Below are 9,356 nucleotides of genomic sequence, written 5' to 3'. Positions count from 1 at the left end.
TGGGGTTAGGGCTGAAAGAAGAATCCCCTTCTGGTGCAAGCCTAGAGCACAGAACCCCATTTCAGGGGTACCACCGAGCTGGGAGTGCTGCACAAACCCCAGAGGCTGCACACACCACGTCCACATTTCCCTGAAGTTCAAAAGAACAGCTAATTTACTCTTGACTTCGCCTCTTGGGTTTCCATCCCAGGGCCCCAAAAAGCCGAGCCACACGCTGCAATTACAGCCTGTCATTTTCCGGGCAGCCCAGCCGTAGTTTAGGAGAACTGGAGAAGCTCCACAGGCCCTGCGCTGCCCCGCAAATCACAACTCAGCCCTGCAGCCCGCCTGTCAGGAGGCTGAAAATAAAGTGTGGGAACGCTTATTGCTGTGCACGCCGGGTATTTGGAAGGCAACAAAAGCACAGAAGCCCCAACCTGCACTGACGTCCCCGTGACGAACGAGCCCACAGCACAGGGCCGCAGGGTACAGCTGGCACGACCGAAGCTCCCCGTGCCGCCTCTGCCACGGGGCTCACATCTAACAGCACGTCATTTAACACTATTTCTGCTGCACTCTTCAAGCTGAAGGCTTTTTAAAAGTCTGTGACAAGAATCAGCCTGCGCTTTCTGGAAGCTCTGTTTCAGAGCAAACACAAGAGCCCTGAGCCCGTCCCCACCTCGCAGCAGCCAGCTCAGGGAGCCGAGCAGTTCCCTGAGCCTGCAGAGCCACGAAACCTGCGACGAAAAACCATCGGGGATCTTTAAGGGCCACGCGGGAGCTGCTGGTGCACCTTCCTCCAGAAGAAACCCGAGGCAGCTGAAAGCAAACCTAGAATTTCATAAATTACACGTCTCGCCACCAGCAGCGCAGCTTGTTTACGACCTGTTTGGTGCACAGACCTCAACTCAGCTCGCCAGGCTGACTGCCCCGTACCCAACACGGAGCGTTTCCCTCCCGCTGTTTATTTTGGCTGTTTATTTGGCTGTTTATTTAGGGGCTTCCACGCGGTGAGCTGCCCGCACCTCCCAAAACAAAACACGGCCGCGCCGAGCTTGCTGCGCTTCGCTCACGCGGAAAGGTGGAGGTGGCAAAAAAACAGTCCCCGAAATTTATAGGAACCAAAAGCAGAGACAGGCGGCCTCTGGCTCAAGGAAACTCTGAGTCAGCGGCTGCCATGCAGCTGGGAAAGGAGCACAGTAGAGAAAAACCCTTGCCAGTTCCCCCTGATGTGAATGCGAAGCTGACGCCAAGCCAGACCTCGTCCCCTGGCGTACTCCCACCCTCATCTCGTTTGGTCCGCTCGTGTGAAGCTTTCTGGTGGAAATTGCTTGACCCTTACTCACGCTGGCTGCACTGTTTGTGCCCGCATGCCACCGCTGTGCTTTTATTCTCCTTCCACAGCTCTCACCTGCAGTGCAAACAGGGGCTGCGACGTCTCCAGAAGCTGAATGAGAGCCCTGACGGCGTCCTGGAGGGCAGAGCCGAGACCTCCGCAGCGAGGGGTGAAAATCCCACAGAAACCCTCCCCTGCTCCTGCGGGTGGCCCACGCTCCCTGCCAGCACCCAGCACAGCTGCCCTGGGTGCTCCATCCCTCACGGGGCTCCTGCGTGTCCCCTTTGTTCCCTCTGGCCGTGGCGAGGAGGTCCCCCTGCTGCTGCCCCACGTTGAGTCCTGCCCACGGCAGCCCCTCCAGCCCCAGGGATCGGTGTTTCCAGCTCCGTTCCCCCTTTCCCCAAGCAGAAGGGATTTGCCCACACCTCACAAAGCACCGCGAGGCAGGAAGGGGCCATCCACAAGCTGCTGCTGCTGCTGGGAGCAGGAAGATTTCCACCAGGCCAGGGCTCACCGGGCCACCCGCAGCTCCTCGGGCTGATCGTGGGCCCCACCTAGCGGCACCCAAACCGGGCAGGGACGGAGCCTCGGGGTCACAGCACGGGCTGGACACCAACAGCTGGCAGAAGGGAGATTAGGGAGAGGAGTTTCCTTTGGCTGTAGGTGAGTGTGACATTTACTGGGGGAGGCATTTGGGTGTCTGCCCCACACTGCAGGGATGTGGGAGCAGCCCCGCTGCAGCTCTCTGAGCAAATCATGCAAATCCCTTGTGTCTGTGTGACCCGACACGGCCTGAGTGCGATACGCAGGGCAAGAACAGGACCAAATACATCAATTCCAGGTCCCTGGGCCTAACGTAAGGCACGCTGAAGGGAGAGGAAGGACCTACAGAGCAACACACGGCGGCATACGACAGTCAAAATGAGGAATGAGAGGGCAGGGAAGGAGTGACTGGATGGGAGAAAGGCAGGACTGAGGACAGACACCGACATGGCACAGCGTGGGGAAGAGCTCGGTATCACAGACAAGGGGCTAGCTTAAAAGAATTCAAAGTACCTTATTTTAATTTCTTGACATGGTAAAAGTTTACATACTTTCATCTGGCAAAGAGAGCCCAACAAATTAAAAGGAATCGATACAAAGAAACACAAGGGGAAGTGCTGCTCCCAGACAGCAGCGAGAACGCAGTTGGTTTGTTACTGAATATTTATTAGTGGGAAGACTAAGAGTTGACTTACTACAAACAACAACAGAAGAGTCTATAGAAAGGGCCCGCGGCCCCCCACACTCTGGGCAAATCCCTGGGAAACCAGCAAGAGACAACATGGCTCTTAGAGGTGGAAGCAGAGGAAACAAAAACAAGTTTTTTAAAAAAAAAAAAAGAGAGAAAAAAAAAAAAGAAGGGGAGAAAGTTCATTCCATTTGTCACTGTTGTTACACTGAAGTTAACACAACTAGTAAGGCTACTGCACAATAAGAATATACGGGTGGAACAGCGAGACCCAGGAAACAGCGAGGTTCCAGAAACAAATGATTTAAACATTCCCTGAATGCGGGACTGAAGTAGAAATACTATAAATAAGAAACTTTTGGAGCCTGCAGCGTTATGGGACCACTTCCCACACACAAAAACTTGACGCAACACAACCAGTCATTTCCAACGGGGTTTGTAATGGACCATGAAACGTTCCAGTGGCTTAAGAGACGCCGGGCACGCGAGGGTGCCCTTTTGCAGGGGAAAGACTAAAAGGTTTGCAGCGGCACCGGGTGGCAATCGGCCACCCTCACCCCAAGCACCGGCCGTCGGGGCTGGCCTGCTCCAGGGGAAGCACTGCCAGGAGACAGCGGGGCGCAGTCTGACCACGCGTGGAGACTGCCGTGGGTTTGGTATCAGAGCTCCGGGCCCTCCCTTCTCTCAGCCTGGACAAAAAGCAGCTCGTGCTGAAGGGACACCAGGACACGTGTGGAGTTAGCGTTGGGTTTAGCCACGGATGTGGCTCCAGGCCAGCTGCCAACAGCAGCAGAAGCCGCCTGAGCTCGCAACCAGCCAGTGCAGCGACCAGCCCCAGTGTGACAGGCACCACCTCGAGCTCTGCACTCACCTGAGCAGATCTGACGAGGCAGAGGCGGACGAGGCAGGCTCTGCCCGGTCAGAAAAACGCCAGGAAATGATTGCAGACCTCGCGGTGGGGCTGGAGCGTGGCTGTGGCCACCAGCCCAGAAGGGGCAGGGTCCCCTGTCCTTGCAATTAAGTCAGTGCAGAGCGTTGGCAGAGGGGCTGAGCTGCAGCCAGCAGGGACGAGAGCTGGCTTCCAGCCACCGCACCGCCACCCGGGCTGGGGCTCGCGCTGGTCTGCCCCGCTCCCAGAGACCCCAGGGAAGCCTCCAGCCAAAAACGGGACAGGACACGGGCTTGGTCTCTACTGGAGTTCCTACTAAGGTAGGAAGAAAGGCATGAAGGAATGATCCTGCCTGGCTGGTGCTCTCACTCTGCAGTAGCCTCAAGGGCATCCCAAAGCAGCAAGGCCGTTTCGTTACCAGTTACTAGAGGGAGGGAGAGCTCCTGAGACCTGAATAAAACCAATCACAAAACTAGGCGAGAATTTCTTTAGATTTTAACTAAGAATGCAATACTATTTCCAGCCAGTTTCCCATCTCGATAGTCACGTAACAAACCAAGGCAATGACGGTCTTTAGTTGACTGAACAGTTCTCAAGTTCAAACGTTGACACTTAATAGAGGGTCTCAGCATTGCTGCTCCGAGGCCTCTTGATCTTCTCAATGTTTTTAAGGATCATGTCATGCAAAGTGACCTGCGAAAAGGGAGAACACAACTCAGAAAAGAAGGGGGAGAGTCCTTTAGCATTCTGCTTTCACAACAAGCACTGATCAGAAGAGCAGCACAGCTCACCCTGGCAATGCTCTCGGCCCCTGCTTCACACATCTAACACAAAAATCACGTATCTCACATCAAAAAGAGAGTCTAGGAAGGGTTTGTACTGCCTGCAGAATTTAGGATCGCAGGTTCCCACAGGAGTGGAAGGAATATTTTGTGCTAGACTCCTGTGAGCGCTCAGCTGGAAACACCCGTGTGTCTCTGCAAGGTGGCGGGGAGGCAGCAAACGCTGAGCTCTTCTCAGAGCCAAATCAGACCGGGCATAATCACAGGGAAAGGGGAAAGCAGCAAAAGGATCAAAAGGGCTCCCTAAATTGCCATGCAGGAAGCCAGGGGGAGCTCTGGCTTTCCACTTACATATTGATTCCTCAGCTCTGAAATGATCAGGCGCAGACTAATGTACTCCTTCTCGTCGATCTCCGTCACGGTGCGGCGGTAATCCTCCTGCAGAGAGCAGACAGACGCGCGGCTGAGCGGCCCGAGGTCAGCGTGGGCCCCGCACACCACACCAAGCTCCTGCTTTTTTACAAAGGAAACCCCCCCACTTCTCTAACGCAGACATTTCCCATCCTCGTCCAGCCCCCCGTTTCCCACAGGAGACCCTCCTCTCCAGGACAGGGACGAGCGGCCCCAGGAGTCCCAAAAAGCAGCGGCAGGTAACGCGCGGAGCTCCGCGTCCCCGTCTACTTACCACGTGAGGGTACTTAGCTATTTTGGAAACCAACTTTGCTCTTGTGATATAATATCTGGTAGGAAAACAGAGAGACTGAAGGTCAGACAAAGAGCACCGAGATTTTTTTTTTTCCCGGCCCAGCCTGCCCTAGAAAAGTTGGGGCATCTTCCCCACGCAGGCTGCTTTTCCCAAGAGGACTTCCCAAAAAGCTCAGCTCTTTCATACCTAGAAATCTGGTCCAGGTAGGATGCTGCCTCACTCTCCACGGTTCGAAGCTCAGCAACTGTTTCCTCCTGCAAGGGAGGAACAAAGAAGCCTTATCACGAGACTGCAACCGGCCTTCAGGGCTCTGAAAGCAACCTGTCTTGGGAGTTTCACGTCAAGCTCAGATTGGGGTTTTAAAACCTAAACCAGCCCCATGATTGCAGCCAGAAACCATCAAATGACTCAGAGGGAACCCCAAACCCACGTTGCTGGAGCACAGCTCCCTGCTGCAGCAGGGCTTGCGGCCAGGGCTGCCTCACCTGAATAGAAACACCAAAGTTGTTTCCATCTTCTATCCTGGGGATGAGAAGCTGCACCCACATTTTGACCTGCAGCGGAGAGATCACAAAAGAGATCAACGCCGGGATCTTCACAGGGACCTCCCAAGCCCCCTAAGGCCCTGCAGCTCGTGAGGAACCCCTACAGGTCCCTCACGCTCACGACACTTCTGAGAAAATTGTTTCCCACGTGGCTGGGATGCCCCACAAGCCAGCACAAGAACAGCTTCTCACGAGAAGCTCTCCTGGCTGTGCCAAAGCAGCTCTCAGAGGGCGTCTGAGCGTGCAAAAGGAGGGTGAAGAAAGGCCCCGGGGAAGGAGCCTGCACGACAGACACCCTCCTCCTCCACGAGGTGTGCTGTGGAGCTCCTTGGGGGCTCAGGAAAAGAGCATTTCCCTACACCTACCTCCCAGCCACCTCTAGAACGTGGCATGAATCCTGAATTTCCTCATTGACAGAGACAGAGGGCGCTGCTCCCGCTGCTCTGAGAGGCTTTGCCTCGCTAGGATCAGAAGCCCTCTGGCGTCCCCGCCGCCCCAGCGCAGCGCTGCAGCCCGCACCCACCGTGTTACACTTCTCGATGAGCAGCCTGATCTCCGGTTTCACTTTCTCGATGATGTCCACCAGTTGCTGGTTGCTCTTCAGCATCCCGTTGGGCATCACAAACACTTTGGTACCTACGGGGGGCGGAGGAGACAAACAGCTCCCCGTCAGCCCCAGGCGGGAGCACGGAGAGAGGAGCAGCTCCTGCGCCAGGACATCAGACCCTGAGGGGTCAACCCGAGCTTTTTGCCTCCCGTAAAGGCCTGAGCCCCGCTAGAGTAAACCTGTGGGGAAGGGGAAATCGGGCACGGGACGGCAGCGATTACCACAGAAGGAGGAAGAGAGGAAACACGGAGCTTAGATAAGGGCTGGAGAGCTGCGGGCTGCTGAGGCTAGGCACGGAGGATTTTCCTGGTGCACGTGTACGAGGTGTTGCTGCCTCGGCTTAATCCAAAGCCTGGCGCCTGCCTCCAGGTGAGGGAAGCTTCTAGCACAGAGCCACGGGGAGGCCAGCTGCCCGTCAGCCAAGCTCCAGCTAGCGCTACTTAACGCCTATCAGAGGAATCCAAATCATGCTTCTAAGAGCTGGAACCCGACTCCTCTACAACACAACATCCGTAGGCCAGACCCTGAGCTTCCAGGACAGGTCTGCATGAGCAGCAGCTGCTGTCAGGACAGGGAAGTGGGGGCTCCCGAGATTTCACGGCCCTAAGGTGCAGCGAAAGAGCAACAGAGAGACTCGGGGACTCTTACCCTGAAAGGTCTCTTCGCGGTCTTCCAGCTTCCTCTTTTTCATATTTGGCTAAAACACACAAAACGTTTTACTCACAAACTAATCGGGCAGCTACCACCGCGTCGCAAAGGAAATGAGGAAAACATCAGCATCCCTGCTGGGCTCCTGGATTCGAAGCACCCTCCTTTAAAAACAACGGCTCCAGGCTCCAGAGCCCGATTTCTACAAGTCCTTTGGGAGAGCCACGGCATGCTGTTAAACAAGAACACCCCAACCCCACGCAGAGCGGGCCATGCAGTTTTAATTATCAGCTGCAGGGATCTCAGCCAAGAGAGAAACCTTACCCCGTCCAGTCCGTCGTGGCTGTTGGTGAGAAGAATCGGGTCAGGCACTGGGAGGTTCATGTCCGAATGGATCTGGGTGAGATCATGAATATTCAGGATGGGCTCCTGGAAAACAAGGCAGGATCGGTGTTTAATGAGGAGTTCACAGCTTCTGGCCCACCAGGCGCAACGAGGCAACGCAAACTTGCAGATCTCTCACTGAGCCGACCACTAAATAAGAATGAATGAGGAAAATATCTGACAATGGGCCCGTGGAGAGGCCTCCCTCCGGCCCAGAGCAGAGCGCCAGCTCTAGATTAGGATCAAGCCCATTGTCTGCGCACGCACTGGAGCCCCGCAGCATCACGAAGGATAGCCCAGAGCCGCTGAATATGTAGGAAGGGTGAGCGTGCTGATCACACAAAGAGAGCTGGAGAAGGAAGCACCCCCTCTAGAGCTAACAGAGCTCCAGTGCATGCCGGCAGCTGAGCCACTGCTGCGTTTCTTTGTGATGGGGGGAAACACACAAGGAAGTGCAGGGGAAAGGCCTGTCCCCGTCACCTCGCTTTTCAGCAGGCTGAACAAAAACAAAAAGCAGGGCAGAAGACAACGTGGATCTTACTTTGAGGAACCCATCGAGTTCTAACAGCTTCTTTGGGAAAAAGTTTGCCACCAGATCTTCAGCCTGAGAGAGAAAGAACAGACGGTGAGGTGAAACTACCACGAGCAGACAAGAACACCGGGGAAACGGGCTGCCCCGAGGCAGGAAACAGAAGAGGAGGAGTTCTGCCAAGAGGCCTCACACACAGCCAAAAGGGGAAAGACGTCAGGAGAGCCACCGGGCTGTAAAACCCCGCTTCGGTCTCTGACTGGAGCCCTGAGCACTGCTATGGTTACAGAAGGGACTCAAATCACAGCAGAGCGCGTTGGGAAGATGCGCCCAGACAACCCCTTTGCCCTGTCACACCCCAGGCAGGGGGATGCTCACCTCGCTTGTGATCCGCTCCCTGAAGGAATCGACCTGCGGAAGAGACAAAGCAGCGGTAAGGAATCGCTCCCGAAAGGAAAAGAAAGAAAACGAGGGCTTGATGTAAGCCGAGCGCTGCTCTGCGTGGAGGTGGAGATCATCCTCAGCCTGAACCGTGTGTCTCTCCTTGCTTTTATGAGTTGGGCCAAGCTGGGGGAATCCCATGGGCGTGATGAGATGAAGGTACAGCTTGGTATCAGCCCAGCCCTGCTCTGTGCAGCAGCAGAGAGCACCCTTAGCCTGAGCCCTGGGCTTCCCCTTGCTTTTAGGAGCTGATGAACCACCCTCAGCCTGAACGCTGCATTTATCCTTGCTTTTAGAAACAGGCAGACCGCTCACAGCCTGAATCTTCCAATTCTCCTTGTCTTTCCAAGGCACGTACACCACCCTCAGCCTGAATCCTGCGCTTCTCCTTGCTTTTAGGCACATGTAGTCCGCTTAAACCTTGCATCTCGCCTTGCTTTTCTGAGCAGGCAGCCCGCTCTCAGCCTGAATCCTGGGCTTCTCCTTGCTTTTAGGAGCAGCTACACCTCCCTCAACCTAAACCTTGCATCCTTCCTCGCCTTTATTTGTTGACAGACCACCCCTCAGCCTGAACCCTTCCCCTCTCCTTGCTTTTCTGAGCAGCTACTCCCCCCTCAGCCTGCATCCTGGGCTCCTCCTTGCTTTTCTGAGCAATCACCCCCCTCTTCGCCTGCACCTTGCGCTTCCCCTCGCTTTTAGGAGCGGGCAGCCTCAACCTCCCACCTCTCCTTCCCCTCACGAGGCAACCACGCCACCCTCACCCTGCACCTCGCTTATCCCCTCCCTATTTTAAGCAGGGCCTCACCGCGGAGGCCCCCACGCGGGGCGAGACGGGGCTCAAATCACCCAACCCCTCCGCTACCCCCACGGGCCGAGCTCCGCAGCGCTCAGAACAACCCGGAGGGGAACCGAGGAGGGAAAAACACCCCCCTTGGGTGCACTTTAACCCAACCGGAGCCCTTCAAGGGAGCATCCACACAGGCCTCGGGCCCGCCGGGGCCGCCGGGCCTAGCCCCGAGGCCCGGGCCGGCGCGATCCGCGCCGGCCCGGGCCTCGGGGCTAGGCCCGGCGGCCCCGGCGGGCCCTTAACGATGAGTTGCTGGCGGCGGAGCGCACCTTGAGCTTCACCTCCGGGTCCACCTTGAGCAACGAGGCCATGGCGGCGGGGCCTGCTCCGGGTCTCGCTGCGCCGCGGGGCCGCGCTCTGCCGCCGCCGCCGCCGGCTACCGCAGCGCCGCCGCCACCGCCGCCGCCGCCGGAAGTGAGCTCGGCGCGGAGA

The 9,356-nt window shown here is 56.5% G+C and overlaps 1 protein-coding gene across 2 annotated transcripts; it reads right to left on the bottom strand.

Moving 5' to 3' along the window:
* Positions 1–2,352: 2,352 nt before the first annotated feature.
* On the bottom strand, positions 2,353–9,313 carry PSME3 (proteasome activator subunit 3). Of its 2 annotated transcripts, none has more exons than XM_032202644.1 (11): positions 9,194–9,313; positions 8,015–8,047; positions 7,649–7,711; positions 7,048–7,152; positions 6,724–6,772; positions 5,992–6,104; positions 5,409–5,477; positions 5,110–5,177; positions 4,903–4,957; positions 4,569–4,655; positions 2,353–4,128 (listed from the first exon to the last, which is right to left on the bottom strand). In XM_032202644.1, the coding sequence occupies exons 1-11, from the start codon at positions 9,233–9,235 to the stop codon at positions 4,048–4,050; spliced, it is 765 nt and encodes a 254-aa protein (XP_032058535.1). In that variant the 5' UTR covers positions 9,236–9,313; the 3' UTR covers positions 2,353–4,047. The 2 variants fall into 2 exon arrangements, with proteins under 2 accessions (XP_032058535.1, XP_032058536.1); XM_032202645.1 differs by lacking the exon at positions 9,194–9,313 and adding an exon at positions 8,754–8,758.
* Between the last annotated feature and the right edge of the window lie 43 nt (positions 9,314–9,356).

This window comes from Aythya fuligula, chromosome 24 (genome assembly GCF_009819795.1).
Source record: "Aythya fuligula isolate bAytFul2 chromosome 24, bAytFul2.pri, whole genome shotgun sequence".
Classification (NCBI taxonomy): domain Eukaryota; kingdom Metazoa; phylum Chordata; class Aves; order Anseriformes; family Anatidae; genus Aythya; species Aythya fuligula.
The sequence above is the reverse complement of the archived record's forward strand: the minus strand, read 5'-3'. Positions and strand labels throughout refer to the sequence as shown.

Excerpts from the sequence above, each read along its gene's own strand:
- PSME3 (XM_032202644.1), bottom strand. The coding sequence starts at position 9,235 with ATGGCCTCGTTGCTCAAGGTGGACCCGGAGGTGAAGCTCAAG. Across the intron at positions 5,178-5,408 it reads ACTTTGGTGTTTCTATTCAG|GAGGAAACAGTTGCTGAGCT; the intron begins GTGAGGCAGCCC and ends CCTCCCTTGCAG. Across the intron at positions 4,656-4,902 it reads TAGCTAAGTACCCTCACGTG|GAGGATTACCGCCGCACCGT; the intron begins GTAAGTAGACGG and ends TGCTCTCTGCAG.